The sequence below is a fragment of the Monopterus albus genome, unplaced genomic scaffold (assembly GCF_001952655.1).
Source record: "Monopterus albus unplaced genomic scaffold, M_albus_1.0 scaffold61.1, whole genome shotgun sequence".
Classification (NCBI taxonomy): Eukaryota; Metazoa; Chordata; class Actinopteri; order Synbranchiformes; family Synbranchidae; genus Monopterus; species Monopterus albus.
This window is the reverse complement of record NW_018127941.1, coordinates 1,701,340-1,719,148: the sequence shown is the minus strand read 5'-3', so window position 1 is coordinate 1,719,148 and position 17,809 is coordinate 1,701,340. Positions and strand designations below refer to the sequence as shown.

Below are 17,809 nucleotides of genomic sequence, written 5' to 3'. Positions count from 1 at the left end.
GGCTTCACAGGAGTGCTCGTCATGTTTTAAGTCATATTTAATGTTGTGGGAACCTGAAAAACCATCACATTTTAATAATGCAAATAACGATTAATTCAGGATCAGTTAGAATATTTGTTTAATTTAGTTATTGTCAAAATCACATCTAAAAAGCTGAACCTGTGACATTTTGGCACTATGACATTATTCATTTAGAATTTCAGCGTTAACGATTCAGTTTGAATTGTCTCTTTGTTGTGTTACTGGTTTGTCCATCTTACCTAAACAGTTTGACCTGTGTGAGGGCAGAGCTGAAGTCTCTGGCTCTCAGAGTCTCAATCAGTGAGTGGATGGCTGTCTCTGTGTTGGTCTGGGCGGTGTCTGACATACACACATCCTCCTGACCATCCGTTCCTATCTCTGCCTCCTTCAGACAGCTCTCGAGGATACTGAGTTCTTCAGACATGTTGGTCACCTGAGAAACAGACAAACTCATTAACATCACAGAGCTGCATCTTATAGCATACGTAGATGTGCAAAATCCACCCAGGAGGTCAGAAAAACTATTGATCTGATTAAGTATTAACTGGAAAAGATAAACCCATCACTCCACATGAGAACTGTTGAATTTTATTATGGACTTTAATCTAATTTAGCTGAGATGCCGCCCAGATCAGGACAAACTGCACGATGGATTCAACAATTAAAATGTATCTAACTTGTGGTTAAAGGAAGACATTTAACAAACGCCTGGACTGAATTTTAGAGTACACCTTACTGGTAACTGATGTTTTATTTTGATGTTAAATTGGGCTGTGACAACATAATGCCACATAAGGAATGTGTGTGTTCTCATTTCTCTGACAAGGGTAAGATGTGTAAACTGGATCATGCTGCCTTTCTTAGAAACACTTCAAATCCAGCTACATGTAAAATGCATTACAGACATATTATCTGGAGAAACCTGAACGACAAATGTATTAACGCCCATCCAGCTGGAGCAGTGACCCAACCCCACATCCAGGGTGTTTCAGCCTCACCTCTGCCTCTCTCTTGATGGTGTCCACCCGGCTGATGAGCTTGCAATAGGCCTGGAAGAGCAGCAGCAGCTGAAAGTGCAACTTGTAGAGCCTGCGACACAACTCCAGCTCCTACAGAGACAGAAAACAATTAGCGTTTACATGTCGGCTTATATTCCCCTGGGTTACACTACAATGACAAGGGTGATCATATGATTAGACAGATGGATAACCCTGGGTTAGAGACATGGGAGTAGATGAAAGGGTTAACATGGCCTATAATGAAGTGCCATCCGGTCTGGACAATGGAGTAAGAGGCAAGTCTGCTACTACTAGAATCAGTCATGAGATCTCACCTCCTGTGACACTCCCTACAGGCCAATGTGACCAGTATGGCTGACTAGATGGATGGCCCAGACAAAGTGCACAATTGTTAAAAGTTACATCCCTAATCCAGGAAAACATCGAGGGTGAAAAATAGTATAAAAGGATATGGGAATGGAACAATAAACATGCAAAATGAAAGTAATCTAAACCTGATAAGAATGTCCTCTCCTATTGATAACCCTGGGCAGCAGCTTCCTCTGAAATCACAGTAACTCTACACTGAATTTATATTTCTTCATCTAACGGCAGACAGAATCAGTGTGCGGTGAAAAAAGGTTAAGCCGCTGATTATCCAGTCAGGATGTAGCAACAGAAGAAAGCAGGACAGCAGGAGTACGTTATGATTGGATGGATGGGGGGGAGCCGAGCTGAGGTTTCATGGCTGATTGATGCAGACATGGGTGGTAGAGGCAGAGGCAGAGGCAGAGCGCAGCCTGTGGCTGTCAACAGTTCGGGCATTTACAGAAAGATGGATGGACAGCGTTTTGTCCAGATGTCATGATTATTAAAGATTCTATAATATAAGAACCACTTACTGCTAGATTTTCCATTTGCTAAGCAAGAAGGTGAGCAGGTCACACACACACACACACACAAAAAAAAAAACAGAAGGAGAGAAAGACCAAGAATTAGTGAGCTTTAACATGGCAGCGGAGACACAGTGACCTGAAGAGCAAGGAGCAGTGCTTCATCAGCTTCCCTCCACACAGGTCAGGGAAGGCGTAGTGACCAAACATGTGAGCTCAGTTCAGCAGTGACAGAAACCTTTTCTCTGAAAGCCTGAGCATGTACAGTGTGATGGACAGAAATAGTATGAAAAAGTAGAGGGCACAGAGAGAGGAAGAAGAGTGGAGGAGAGACTCATGTTGCCAGTGTGATTAAAAGAGCACATCAGTATTACGCAGTATTTCTGAGGGTGGACATCACAGAGGGAAGACTATGAAGTCCACAGATCTGTGCAAGTAGGTCAGCACTGGGATGTGATGCAAGAGACCTTGCAAGGACTCCAAGCAGCTGAGGGCAACTGAGTTACAAGTGGGAAAACCTGAATGTCTATCTTGAAATTCTCGTGTGTGTGTGTGTGTCTGAGTTTGACTGACAGCGGCTGGTAGGGTAAGCTCCAGCAGGGAAACGAAAGCAAACTTAACTTGTGCTGTACGTTTAACAGCTGGCCATGATGTTTAACAGGCTGCAGCTGAGCAGCTAACCAGTTGTGTAGCCTGGACGCAGTGCACTTTTCCCCGGTGGATGTTTGGTGGCTTGTCCAAAAAGCTAAGGTCCGGAACAAGATGTGTGTTCCTGTTTGTAGCTTAGATAGGAAGGGGGCTTTAGCAGGACAGCTAATGTTTGCTATTGTTCAGAGTCTGTGGGTCTTGTGCTGTGCAGCGGCCTGTCTGGCTGTCAGTGTAACCATCCAATAAAGACACTTACTGCTTCATGCAAATATGGTTTAAGGTTCTGGCTGTATGGAAACAAGATGTATAAATGGAGAACTAACAGCATCACAACAAATGAATGCAAAGACAGGGAATATCATCATGAATCCAAAATGTATATACATTTCTCACGCAATTAATTTTAGTCAGACTATAAGTCTCAAGGCACAGGCATAATTCACCTGCTCATCATTCAGTTGTACTCTTCAACTGTTCCACCAGATTTCTATTGATCAATACAAATAAACAACATTCCCAGCCATCAGACAGGTACGTCTTCAACCCTACCTGTGTATGAGTGTTAGGTTGCTGGTTGCCGTCTTTGTCCCCAAATGTCTTCCTACAGTTCTCCAGCCACTACAGGGTGAGGTGGACAGACATGGGTGACAGACAGGAAAAATAAAAACACACTGATTAGGGGAAGGAGAGAAGTACAAGAGGTTTTTTTTTCCTTCCTTGGACATGTGCGTCTACATTTGTGTGTACATACAGTAAAGGTTGGTCAGGGAGGAGATTTAATAAGAGTGTACTCAGTGAATTAAAGAAGGCCTGTTCCGGAGCATGGGATAGTACCTAGTCCTCCAGAGACCATTGCTGTCTCACTCAATTGGCACCACCGCATCCCAGAACCCTCTACAATCTCATCTCTTCATTCCCCTCCCCCTTCATCCCCCCTCCTACCTCTCACAGCTTCTCCTGGCTGGCCTGCTATAACTGATTTAGGAGCACTGAGGGCTATTTTTATCCCTTCAGCAGGGGACGTCATTAGTGATACAGACACTAATGGCAGCTAAATGTCCTCATACCTAACACTGATTCAATGTCTGCCCCGCTGATGAGACAGACTGGAGCTTATCTTGTAGAGCATCAGCTATTTGTCTTTATGTCCTCCTGGCTTTCCACTGCACCATGACATAGGGAAAAAGAGGAATTTACACACCCTTTGTAAGCTCATCTCTCTTAAGATGAGAGCCCATTACGAAACAGTTCTTTTAACCCCTGACAACCACCACCAAGTGAAACAGCATTTGTGTTCAGAATCACAGAAGATGTAAGGCAAGGAGTCCTGAGGGAAAAAGGTTCCAAACAGTTGTGGTCAGTGTGGAAAATATGTAGTGACTTACGAGCTCCGCTGCTTCTCTCTTGGCATTGTAAGTGTCCAGATGTTCCTGCAACTCCAGCACACTAAACTTCAGAGTCTCCAACAGTCCACAAGAGACCAGCTACAACAGCAAGACAGGACACCACATACATTAACCCACAACACCATCCAAAACGGACACAGTACGTGACACAAAAATATCTACAGCACGACACACACACATATTAAGGAATATGCATCACATGCAAGACTGTTTGCAAAATAATTAACATAATACTTCAAAATTACATTTTAGCTTTCTCAGTTCTATTAAAATGACTGCAGACAACCATGCAGAGCAGCCTCACCGTCTCTGCATCCAGCAGCACAGTGGGGCACTGGGAGCAAGATGTCATGACTTCCAGGGAGCTGAGGAACTGATTACCCATTCGCTGGAGCCTTTCCCCAAGAAAGTGAACAGATGCATGTGTAATGGTGCCAAATTTCCTCTGAATGCTCTGTACTCAACAAGGATGTGGAATAAAAAAAAAAAAAATAATAAAAATCATGATGAGAATGCTCGCTGGTAAACAAGACTGTAGATGCAGCAGACATGGTGCAGTCGTGGCAAACAAACAAGGTAAAAATACCCCCCCCCAAAAAAAAACAATTAGCAGGCAGTTACCTGAAAGAGTCGAGAGAACACGTGGAACGTGTAAACAGCAGAGGAGCCATCTGTATCTGACAACATCTGGTTGACATGGCAACGCCAAGCATCTTCCTCACTGTTATAGACAACAGGCTGGAATGCTGCCAGGATGGCAGAGAGGAAGGGTGAAGGGGGCGGAGAGGCCTGAATCTCTGGGAAGCAGTCTGCGTCACCTTCATCCTGACTGAAACACACACGGGGGCCAATGAGCTACAGTCTGACATGTTTTACACTGCCCTCAGTCTTTACCAAAGGACACATGTAAACACATGCATACTTGTCGTCACTCATTGCAACCCCACAGTGCTGTCTGCCTCCCTCACTGCAGACTCTGCTGCAGTATACTGAGAGAGTATACTACTGCGGCGCTCGAGCACAACAACAACATTAGCCATTAGCATTTTAGCATCATGCAAATATTTCTCTCTCCAACATGCACAGACACACAAACACACAGCAGGTACTTACAGGCCGGTGGGACCAAACAGTCTGAAGAAGCAGACAGAATATAAGTATCTAAAGCCTGCACTGCCGAGAGCTGCAGCGGACACAGTCTCTGTCCTCATCCTCACCCCAGCTATCGCTGCTTTTTTTCCTTTACTCTCTCTCCCTTGTCTGCAGCACGACTGTGCTACAAGTACTAACTGTGCGCTGCACTCCCATCCCACACAGGACTGCAGTGAGCTCCACACGAGCATCTACACACATTGACACATACAAGCACTTGCAAAACAGAGCCAGCTCCCAAACTCACATTGGGGAAGTGTTGCCGAGTTGCTTTTATTGTACTCTCTTCCACTCACATTAATACTAGTACAGAGAAAACCACTAAACTGTTTAGTGTCCTGCTGTTTTCAGCCAATCACTCACTGTATGAGCTACTCACACACTTTCCTATAAATCCTGTGCAGTTTATCTAAGTGAAAGACCTTGAGTACAGTGATATATGCTAGTACTGTAGGAGGCCAAGTTACTACTTTTGTGTGTGTGTTTGTTCATTACTGTTTCTTCATATTGCTAGAGGTCAATCTAAAACTGACTTAACACTGTCCTTCAGCCAGAACTGGCCCACATTGAACAGGGAATGTATATTGGAGCCAGCATTCCCTGGCCCGCCTCCATAGTCGCAAGCCCACATGGGAGCAAAGCCAAAGAACAAAATTACCATCAAACCATCTCAAAAATCTTCATCTCACAGAAGCTCCACTGTCCACACATTGTAATCCATATATCTTCAGTAGCCATACCCAAACTCTCCCTTTAGCCACTGACATGACTTTTTAATCGCAATAAAAAATGATAATGCAAAAACATGTAGCTGTATTTAATAACACTGCTGTATTTAATCAGGGTTTCACCCAAGGAAACTGGTTAGTGGAAGAGATAAACACTGCCTTGTAAAACACTCAGGTTTTCTTTTATCTGCACATTGCAACATGCTGCGGCAATTAATAACTAGAACACAAACATTCAACGTAATCAATCAGAGAACGACTGATCACTTGCTGTTCTGAACCAACAGAGGAACCATCATCTCACTCAAAAATATGAGGCTCTTTCTTTTTTCCTTTCAGGTGAGGCTGGGCTCCCTGCATATGAAACACCGTGGGAAACACTGTCCAATGTGAGAGGAGGTCACCTTTTTCAGCACATCACCATTTATAGTTTTCTAGTACCTATAGTATGTTGAGAGATCTTTGTTCGTTTTCCCACATCAGAATTGGTTTTATAAAGTAAACCTTTCATAATTCATGCTGGTTGTAGTGCATCTCTCTTGTTTCGGTTCTCTGGCTCTGGACACATGCATGTATAGCGAGAACGTTCCAGTTATTACTTAAGACAGAAAATGTAAAATATGGAACAAGGCCCAGAGCAAATGTGTGTTAAAAACTCAGTGACTGGCATTTATTGAGTTTACATACACACAGTGATTTATGCAGATTTTCCAGGAGTCTTACATTTCCATGAGTGGTCCTGGTCCAAAATAATTTCCTGCTTCACTTACCTGGACATGCCAGAGAATTCAGCCTCCTCCTCCACACAGCGCTCATCCAGCTCCTTCAGGGCTTGTGTCACATCTTCTTCCCACATAGAGTCACAGGTGCTGTCTGGGTCTGGCTCTGGCTTTGCCTCTGGTGGCATGGGCAGGGGCAGAGATAGAGGCATGACTATATGGGATTCCTCCTCACAGAGGGACCCTGGTGGCGTCTCTATGACCAGCAGGGGAGGGGGGGCTGGCTCCAGGTCTTCCCGAGGATCCTGAGAATCTTGAGGGTCCTGTGAGTCTGCGAGGTCACAGAGATCTGGCGGGTCAGAGGGCATGGGGGGGGCACTGCAAAACCCTGTGTCCTCACTCACACTGCTGCTCAGCTCGTCTGCTGCCATCATGCTTACAGCATCCTGTAACATGAAGCCAGAAGGGGGAGCTCAGAAGCAGATCAGCAGATGATACAACATCGATTATTATAACAATATTTTTATACAGTAACAGCTGAATTATTTGATTGTCGTGACAGCTATTAAAGACAGCTGGAGAACACAGGTTCACTGCTTTACCTTCTTTACCTTTGTATAGCCTGAATTAAGCCTTCTACAGTGTACATTTAAGAACATGGTTTGAATACAAGTCAACACATTTTGTAATGTTCACTTACGTAAAAATGGCTCTTAAGAAATTAAAGCTAAAGAATCAGTATGGCATTGAAATGACAGGGACTCAGGCCAACAAGATAAAAGATGAGAGATGTATATACATGTTACATCTGAATGGACTGATTTATCTGTGATGATGAATAAATAAAATGATGAACAGTCAACATAAATGATGGACAGCATTAGAATTACAAGCAAACATTAATAAGCAACAGCGAGCTCACACTAAGTGAGCCTACACGTCTTTTAATCCACAACTGAATATATTTATATTTAAAAAGCAAACCAGACAGTGTTTGGCTCAGACACAGGAAACTCCATGGTGAGTAACCGTACTGATGTAAAGCATGTACATGGAGAAGGGACATGCTGGGCGATGGCAAAGAGAAGGTGCTCCAATTAAGCTTGCTTGTTTTTTTCTTGTCTTTTTTTTTTTTTAATTTAAAAGTCTAATACATTGTAAAGGTTGAGTGTGGCAGGCAGCCAGTACATCACAGAGACAGCAGCTTTATTACAGAAAGCTTTCAGAAGTGGTCGTGGCCATCCCGGAGGGAATGCATAAGTGTATTGATGGTTTTATCTATGGCTCATTACACTAAAAGCTGTGATGGGGGAGATGTCCTTGGGATGATACTGAGACCACTGGCTAGAACAAGTACCTAGAAAGTTAAGATTCAGTTGTGTGAATGGAGCACTATCATCTAGGGACAGGAACAACAACTTATCAGTACATGTTTAAGTCAAGACAACATAATTTACTCATCGTTAGTATGAGTATTAAATGTCAGTAGCAGTATACAACAAAGCTGTTTTACAAGAGGGTATGTTAATACACTGGCAAAGTGAAAGGGCTTCACTGGCTAGAGCACCACTCGGTTTTAGTTAACAGCACTTCTAAAGTTATCACACCACTTGCAGTGGTCTCATACTCACATGCATCAGCTGAAGATAAAGGAGCTGGTGTCCATTTCACAAGTTTTTAATGGAGGATTTAGTTGGGCTGGTCAGTAGCAGTGTTATTGGGATGAAGCAGTAACAGCTGACCTGAGGTGAGCGTTTGGTTTTAATCGCTCCCAAAATCACACAAGCAAGCCCCACCGCGTAGCAATTAAGGGAGCAAAAGCTAGCCTTCGGCACCCTCCCAGAGCAGAGCAACAAAGCAAGCAATGGTAGGAGGCGGCAGAAGCAGCAAACGCAGCGCACAATGTCTTAACCTGACAGCAGGTGGACACAGTTATAGAACGAGCACTTTTACCCCATCCAAAACTACCTAAAGGTAGCCAAACCTCTGCCTCAATGACAGACATGCCAAGAAGAAGAACAAACACAGATATAGGCTGAAGAGAAAGTCAAATAGAGAAGCTAGAAAGCAGCCGAGCACCACAGTTTACTGCTGCTCCCGTCTGATCGCACCTCAGGCAGCTGGCTGCTGGTGCTGTCTGAGTGGGCCATCTCCAAAGTGGGGCTATCCAATCGGGGAAGAGAAGGTAGTGAGGGCAGGACAGTTGCCTCCTCAGCCAGAGCACTGCTGGAGGATTCTTGAGACTGTTGCAAAGAATCCACATGGTTGGAAGCTGCATCATCTGTAGCAAAGTCACTGTTGAGCTGGAGAAAAACATAAGGCCTGGTTAGCTGTACGAACACAATACAGACTGTATTACACATCATCTAGTTTGAGACTAGGCCTTATTAAAAGTACACTAAGGGCTATATCTGTCACTACATCATCAGAGAGGCTGAACTGTTTACTATAAGACATTTTTTAAAAGTGTTTTTTACTAGTTAACATAGTAAATGTACTTAAAACATTCTGCTGACAAACCAAATAGATCAATAAACAAAACACTGCTACACACTGCTGACACTCCTTATGAGCTTACTGTGGGTAGAACATAATTTGATATGCTGAGTTTAATATGTTCGTATGTACTCAACTCTCATTATTAGCTATACATTATTAGCTTATCCATGTTTCTGTGTTAAGCAGAGCATGTTTAGTCATTTTAGTCTTCAATTCAACTGATTCAGCACTTTGAACCTGCTTCAGGCAGAAAGGAAGATCATGTCAATATCAATAACACTATATATTACACTCAACTTGTTCAAAATTCAGTTTAAATCACATTAACAATGCATGCTGTTTTGTAGTGTTAATATAACAGCGGAATACTGCAAACAGTTTTGGGGCCAGTGTCCATTAAAGGCAAAAAGCTCATTCTCTCACCGTGCACTATCAAGAAAAGCAGGAGAGAGAAAGAAAACATCCCCATTAGACTGACAGGAAGCATTAATGTTATTATTATTAGCAGCTTTCAATATGACCTTGCTTACAAAGCAAAGCAAAGGAAATAAGAATAAAGGACAAGCAGCCAGCCTATTAATAAATGCAAAGGAATATGCAGTCGTTCTGAAATCTAACACTAATCACAGCTTATACTCGAACTTGCATTTAATAAACTTTATGGAATTATAAAGATCTAGTTTTATTTTTAAATTCTGTCTTGTCAATATTAAGGATTTACCCACTTATTAAAACTTTCCTACACTGTACTCACCCACTGTAAAAATAAAAACAAATAGAAAGGGCAGTAGCATTAATCTAGCAGTCAGAGGTAGAGGGACTGGGGTGAGGTTTGAAGAGGGCATCTACCACCAGTGAAGAAGCAAACATCTAGCCCCCTGTCCACACTGGCAGCAGGTCCAGCTCAGTATGCACACACACACATTCACACCATGCCAAGCAGGCTGTGTGAGGAGCATGGTGGGTTCGGTAGGGTGGGGGCCCTGATTAGAGTGAGACTTACAAGGCCAGAGCGGTTGAGAATCTGGCTAGCGCTCAGTACCTCCTCTTCAGATGATTCATCCGTGTCCTCATGATTGGTGAGGTTGAGGCTTGGTGTGCTGCCTGTGTACTGACACTCCTGCAAAGACGGTGTGTCCCCTTTGTCCATGCTCTCCAGGGAGCGACGACGCACCCCCCAGTTGAAGTTATCCATGCTCTCCCCCTGCAGGACAACCGCGCAAACAGCAGTGAGACCGTGTGTACCACAGCAGGCTATGGGCAAGTTTTTGCAAATTTTATAAAACAAGAAAAAGCACAAGAAAAACAAATACTGCATATTAACATTTCACTACTTAAAAAAAACAAAAAAAAACAATTGCATGAGTGGATGATACCATTTCTATCCACACTTTGGGATGGCATGTGATGCAATGTTCCAAAACTATCAAAGCGTTCATAATCTCAGCAGCAATGATTTCATATCAAAGAGTGCTATAAGCTCTTTATTTGTTGACAACACAGAGACACAATGGCACGGCAGAGAACAACACATCTAAGAAGCGTTCTGGTCCACAGACTTACCTGCAGCTCCTTGTGGCAAGAGAAGAGAAGGAATAAGTGTGTTAGTAGACTTAAGACAGTTACAAAACACAGATGTTTCTGTACTAAAGCAGTTAGGACAAATAAGTTGGACAAGCAAGACAGACACGCTAATGTGGAACAACAACAAAATACTGACTGGTCAAGAGTAGTGATGAAGAATGACAGAGCTGAGTATGCAAGGGGATTTAAAAACTAATCTTTTTAAGATGATTTCTTCTTTTAGCTACCCACTATTAGCTCTTCAATACTTCCATCAGTGTTTTCACAATGACCACATTTTTCCAGCTTGGCAGACCTGCAAAGAAGCCTTGTCAAATTTACTGCAAGTTCTCACCTCAGCATCCTCCAGCTCCACATCTAAGAAGTCAAAGTCCTTAAAGACACCAAACTGCTGCTCACTGCCTGTATCTTCTCCCTGCATCTCCTCCTCTCTGACCACCTCCTCCACTGTGGGTATGAGACTGGTCTGTTGGTCTGCAGAGTCCAGATCCTCACTGGATGAGAATACCACCTGTAACGCAAGGGCAAAAAAAAAAAGATAGAAAGAAAAAAAAGAGTGTTTGTTGTTAATAGTAAAACACAGTTAATGTCCATACAAACTACTCAAATCAGTCAAAGTAAACAATGATTAAAACACAGTGTAGTCCCAACAGCAGTATTCTTAACACTGAAATTACAGAGACCTTGTCTGAGGCTTTAGAGTAGGAGAGGAGTCTTACAGATGGATTTTTGGGAATGCCAGTCTCTGGGCCACATAAAGACAGAACATTCATCAGCCTCTCTCTGGTTCTTCTCTGTAACAAGAATGCATAAAAAAAAAGACAAAACTTGTCTCAGAATGTACTATCTGTACAAAAAATGACACACACTGGACTGTATAGAGTGAGAGAGCACGAGCATTTGAGATCCATTAAGTTGCTTTAAGCACAACCATCATGGCTGAGTTGGTTATTTTGGGCACACATCAGATCCAAATGACAAACAGCTTGGATCAGCTTCACCTTGAGACAGTTGCTGCCTCCCACCTTCTGCTTGTGTTGGATGTCTTGTGTCTGTCTGAGCAGGTACCTGAGAGAGTTGAGGCCTCTTCCAGCTTACTGGCACCAGCCCATTGGAGTTGGAGCCGGACGATGTAGAGGATGTACTCCTAGTCACAGCAATCACCTGTGGCTTTCCATTCCGACCTGCTGCAGTACGCTGATCACCATATTTGTGCCCTATAATAGGGGTCTATAAAGTCAAACAACACTAGTTAGCAACAAAATAAGGCAGAGAACATCCTTATAGTGACAACACTGAGATAACTGTGCCATGGGAAAACTGGAGTGGGAGGGCATTGACCTCTGAGATGTCAAAGTGGAAATCCAGAGTCTTGCCAGGCAGCTCCTTGGAGGAGTTGTTGAATATCCGTGTAAAGGCAATCTCTGGAGAGCCACATGACTCTGTGCTGTAAGAGCGCTGCACATCATCCGGGACAACAAGGCTGGCTGAGCGAGACACTACCAGCTTCAGAATGTTTTGGGCCTCTTTCCAATGTGGGCTCTGTATAAAACAAACAGAAATACAATGATTCCATTGTGAGATCGTCTGTGTAGGTGTTTCTGAAGAATGCACCCATGTTAATGGACATTTTCTTCAACAAAACTGACTATACACTTGTTGGCAACCTACTTTCATGACAAAAATGAGATTAAAACTTAAAAGTAACATTTAATAAAAAGAACTATGATAAAACATTTGACATTTTTTGTCAACAAATAAAAATTAAATAACGTGGAAGTTGGATGAATGTACTTGGAGTACTGACTATGTTAACGCTTAATCCAATTCACATCTTATTCAATGACCGGCAGCACCTGTGGAATTAGAAACTGTAGCTCCTCACCCAAAATATCACAGAAGTTGGTTTAGCCACTTGAACTTTTGCACTATTGCTAATAAGTGTCTTACTTTTAATAACATTCTGTCTCTGTCATCTCACGCTACCGTTTCGTGGCAATAATGTATTTATGCACTACAATAATCTACAGTCCACTGAGAATTAAATAAAAAGACACTGAAAAATATCTGAGAAAAACCGTGTACATGCAGGCCACACACCAGTTTTTATGAAAAGTTAGGAAAATTCATCATGAAGTGCTCTGGATGTGAATGTAACGCTGCTATCAAAAAGAATGAGTAGGTTCCAGGATTAATGCCACAATCAACCAAATCTTCCTCTGGATGATCGCTGGAGAAGCGTCACTGTATTGAATTTATCCAATATTTAGCTTCTCCCCTCAAGCTAAACCCAGTAAACGGGGTTTTAGTCCTGATTTACTTGCAGCTCTGCAGTGCGACGTGGTCACTGTTTGTGAACAAATACACCTCAAAAATAAATGACCACTCTACCTGTAAACATGGTAACTGTACACAAGAATGATAGCAACAGCTGTAATCTCAGAATGCTTAGAGGATATAAACATTTAAGATGCAGGATATAAATGACAAAAAGATGTCTTTAGTTTTTGTTGATTAAAACTACAAAAATCAAAAGAGACCAATACTAAATCAAATTCAGATGACAAAATTAACACTGCTCACAACAGCTGTAAACTAAAGTTTTGTTCAAACTACATGCTGAAAAGTGAACCAAAGTGACTCACACCTGATCTTTTCACAGATGTGTAAACAAACCAAATCGGACTTTTTCAGATCAGATCTCAGCCTGTTATATATGTGGTCCTAGATCCAAATTCATATCTCTGCCTATGTGGCCTCTGTCAGAATGGTCAGATCAAAATTCATTTGGTTGTTTTCAGCGGCACACTCCTCTGTGCAGGCACATATGGCCAGTTGTCATCATTCAGTATCAGCCTTTCACAGAGGGGTAAAAAATAAACAGAGGAGCAACAAGAATGACGAGGATCAGTGGAGAGACGTGGATGTTTCACACTTGGACATTTATTTAGAAGCTTCTGATCATGCTAAGGTGGAGGGAACATATTTTAAGCAAGGAGGAAACGGTGTAATTTGACTATCGCACAAATGACATCAGTGTTATCTCTGCACGCATGTGGGTCATATTAAGTTAAATCTGTACATGCGTGGCAGTTTAGGAGCTCAGCTGTGTTCACATCACAAGAATGTGAACCATGAACAAAAATGGATTGGATTGGACAAAAAGATTAGAAATGAGCATTAAGGTATATAATGTGAGTGGACTGCATCTCTGAAATAACTACAACGAATGGCCTATGTCAGTGTCAGGGAATATTAAAAGGATGCCAAACCAGTACAATTCACAGTGCACATACACTGGAACAATGCATACCACACAAACACAATGAATTCTACTGGTAGTAAGCCAGTACAGAATTGACCTAAGGCAATAATACTATATAACACCTGCAGTGTTTCCCATACATCGATTTATTTGTGGCAGGCCCCACAATATCAACATTAACCACCACATATTGATTTAAAATAGGTTAAATCTTATTTTAATGTAGTAGGAAAGTGGGAAAGCTGATCAGTCTGACAAGTGTGATTAGCGATCCAAATGATTTGTTTTGAATATTTGTTGGTTTCAACCAGCGCTGTTGAAGCAGCAAGACGGGGTCAGGAAGAGAGAGCTGCTTGTGTGGGAGAGCTAGTGCAGAAGGGACAGGTCAGATGAACAGCACCGCAGCACTATGGCATTACTATATTTAATTACCATTACAATTAGAATGTAATTCTGTAGGAAACACTGATCTGTCAGATGCAGATGTGAGTGAGGAGCATATAGTGGCCCCAGGAATTTACTGAGTAGATCCTCCCAGTGTTCACATACAGTTTGGTGTGTGGGAATACTGGCTGCTCACAGTAAAAACATACAACTACTAAAGAGATGAAGTTTTTATAATATTAATTTTGGTTTCATCTACTTGCTCAGATTGTTTAACAGAATGGTCACATGTGAATGTTAATGGTGTACTATTGCATAACCTTTCATCTTGTGGCTGATTACAGCCATCCTCTGTGCAATAAATCCAGGTTTCTCCCTTCTGGATGCAGATATACCAAGATGCAGAATGAGCAGATTCAAGAACTCTTTTATCCCAAGTGCCATTGGCTTTTTAAATAATGCTTTGTGACAATATACGTTATTTATCATGACTGACATTCGTTTAGAGAGGGTGATAGGTTTTCTGTGTGCGTTTTATGTTTTTATGATTGTGATGTGACAGTGAATGTACTACTGTCTGCACAGCAAATCGCCCCTTGGAGATAAATAAATTCTCAAGCCCCACTGTATAGACCTGCAGTTCAATTCCAAACTTAATAATGTAACAAGTAATGTAACCAATCAGGAGAATGGAAACGTGTTTCTTTACGTGTTAAGTAATTGAATAAATAAATAATAGAAATACCCAATAACATTTAATGAGCAACCTGCACAGCACTGATGGTAATATTTGATCACAGCTACACAGAAAGAGTGACAAAGGCTCACCTGAACATATTTGCCAATGATCTTCATGATCTCCAGGTTGAACTGCTTGACAGGGGCTGCTGATAGGTCAATGTGACTCAGCAGGCTGTAGATGATCTGCAACAAGGACTGCTGCATGCTGGGAAGGCCCTTTTCCAGCAACTGAGAGACATACACATTTCATAGACAAAAGTGATTTAATCCATCCATATGTGACTAAGAGCAGGAAGTTTGATCTTAATCTTATATACCTCAGCCAAGTAAGTGACCAGGTTCAAGGTTATCTCAGCGAAGGCATCGTGGAGGTAGCGACAGACCACATTGATCCAGTTGGTGCAGTCACGGGAATAGCTGTGTGTGCTGTACAGGCTCATCATGTGAGCCAGGTTGGAGAGCGTGGCTGACTTCTCATCTGTGCACACCTTAGCTATCTTATCGGCTGTCTCCTTACAGAATGGAGTAGGGCTGTCAAAGTGATGGATAAGGTGCGGTAGGAGGCACAGGACATTCAAAGGAAAACCTGTAGACGTGTGCCAGAAAGGCAGTGAACAAAAAGGTCACAGTTGGTAGTCTGATCATAAAGATATGTTATCAATATTACTAATAACAGAAAGCCTTGGAATGCAATGAAGAGAACAAGGAATGTTTGTGAGCAATAAACACGAATTTCCTGATTAAGACTGATGTTTTTTAAATGATGAAAAACAACAAAATAAACAAATGAACAAATCAGCAGTACTTACCTGCCACTTGTGAAGGGTCTACCAGTGTATGTCTGGATACACTGATGAGTTTGCTGAGCAGGTGAATAGTGAGCTCCTGAGTAGAAGCCGAGGTGAAGCCCTTCAGAAAGAGCTGCAACAGGCCTGGGAAGCTGTACCACTTCAGCTTGGCCTGGACTTTCTCCAGACGTTCTCTGCTGTCTGCACGATCCAACGGTAACTGGCCCAGACGTTCTCTGCTGTCTGCACGATCCAACGGTAACTGGCCCAGCAGCTTGTTCAGCAGCCGCAGCGCCAGCAGGTACTCAAACTCGTAGTCCGACTCAAGCAGTGAGGCGGCGATCCAGAACACAGTGGCCATCAGATTTGAAGGGTCCACTGGGGGGATGGCTTCTCCCCCTGGACCCCCTCCTCCACCGAGTGATGATAAGCTCCGTGTGCGAGCCAGGTTTCCATGGCTACCACCAAGGCGGTCTGCTACATCTAAGGTGTTACTCCTACGCCTGTCAGCTTTTCGTTCACCCATCAGGCTGGCACGCAGAGAGTTGCTGCGAGCATGGACGTAATGAAACGGACCACCACCGTTCAAGTTCAACTGGCCTGTGCTTTTCCTGTTGGCAGCAAACTTAGGCCCCAACAAATGATCACGAGAGGTTCTGTAAATAAGTGTTTGAAAATATCTTTCACAATATGTATGTCAATCAGTATGTTACTTAAAGTAAAAATGAGTCAAACATAATAAATGTGAGGTTATTAGGAGAGGGACTTACTGTGCTAAGGCAGTGAGGAGGTCATAGTTTTTGACTGTGTCTGATAACGTGTCAATGCCTGACTCCAGTGTCAGGAGCAGTTCAATAACAAAGCCCTAAATAGAAAAACACCAGTGGTCAGCTTGACAGTAGGAAACAGGCAACCTAAACAGATAGTTTAGTTTAATTTGACTTGAAATTGATCCATGCTCTTCTGAAGAAACGCACAACTTATGCACAGGACAGTGCTGCAATTAACTGCGGAACTGTATGGGATTACATGAGGGGAGATTTACTGGCAACAAGTGGTTTAAAACACACAAACTGTTGAGTTTCATACAAGCAGAATATCTCAGTTCAATTGTGTTTAACCTAAAACCTCTAACTGAAAATATTTTGAAGTTCTTTGTTGTCATGTAGTGCAGGGAAAACGCGTTTTATACTATGTTTTGTTTACTTAAATGTATCTTAAATTGTGAATTGAAAGCAGAAATAGAAAAGCAAAAAGTGGCCAAATCTCGTAATCTAGATGGATGAATATTAAGAACATTCCTCAGTACTCTGATGTATGTAATGGAAAATTGCAGCACAGGACCAAGTCATTTTTTTATGTTCTGACCTGAGCCTCCTCTCCTGGGTCTCCTATGGTCTCTACTAGTCGAGACAGAATATCAGACAGCGTGCCAAGAGTCAGAGGTTGGTTGAGTGCCCTAAAAATCTGGAATGAGCGCCCAGCATAGTGGCGACAACAACAAGACAGAGCTGTCCGCAGAGCTACTTCACTCAGCATCGACTCCAGCTGAAAACCTGAAGGGATGGACATGTTTGTACAGGTAGATAAAATATCCAAAATACATCAAGCTCAAATAAACAGAATTAGGCAACAAGTAGCTATGAACCATACAGACCTGTCTGGGAACACCTGAAGACATTCACTACATGTCTGACAAAACCACTCAGCTGATCAGCGCTCTTAATTTTGGGGGTTTTTGGCGACACGTCTTCATGGTTCCAGAGCGGCCCCCGCTTCCTGCAGAGCCAAGAGGAAACAGAGGTAATGTGACCTGTTACAGCTACTGAATTACACCACACCTAGAAATATTTTGTGTCATTTCACCAAGCAGAAGAAGCCAATAGGATATAAAACAAACAAAAAAACAAACTCAAACCCATGCAAAGTAAAAATACCCAATCCTTTCAGACACTGCTGGAAGCATGAAAGCAAATAATTGAA

The 17,809-nt window shown here is 42.5% G+C and overlaps 1 protein-coding gene across 1 annotated transcript in view; it reads right to left on the bottom strand.

Annotated features, from left to right (window-relative positions):
- The window catches only part of fryl (furry homolog, like), a 52,051-nt gene that overhangs the window by 2,973 nt on the left and 31,269 nt on the right, over nucleotides 1-17,809 (bottom strand). Inside the window, 20 exon segments of the mRNA XM_020603423.1 lie at nucleotides 261-454; nucleotides 1,020-1,130; nucleotides 1,922-1,939; nucleotides 3,110-3,178; nucleotides 3,946-4,044; nucleotides 4,271-4,420; nucleotides 4,588-4,795; nucleotides 6,617-7,011; nucleotides 8,677-8,868; nucleotides 10,068-10,268; nucleotides 10,983-11,159; nucleotides 11,368-11,442; nucleotides 11,717-11,878; nucleotides 11,990-12,190; nucleotides 15,126-15,266; nucleotides 15,356-15,624; nucleotides 15,848-16,482; nucleotides 16,597-16,691; nucleotides 17,195-17,382; nucleotides 17,484-17,605. Of these exon segments, the coding sequence (XP_020459079.1) occupies nucleotides 261-454; nucleotides 1,020-1,130; nucleotides 1,922-1,939; nucleotides 3,110-3,178; nucleotides 3,946-4,044; nucleotides 4,271-4,420; nucleotides 4,588-4,795; nucleotides 6,617-7,011; nucleotides 8,677-8,868; nucleotides 10,068-10,268; nucleotides 10,983-11,159; nucleotides 11,368-11,442; nucleotides 11,717-11,878; nucleotides 11,990-12,190; nucleotides 15,126-15,266; nucleotides 15,356-15,624; nucleotides 15,848-16,482; nucleotides 16,597-16,691; nucleotides 17,195-17,382; nucleotides 17,484-17,605 (3,702 nt within the window).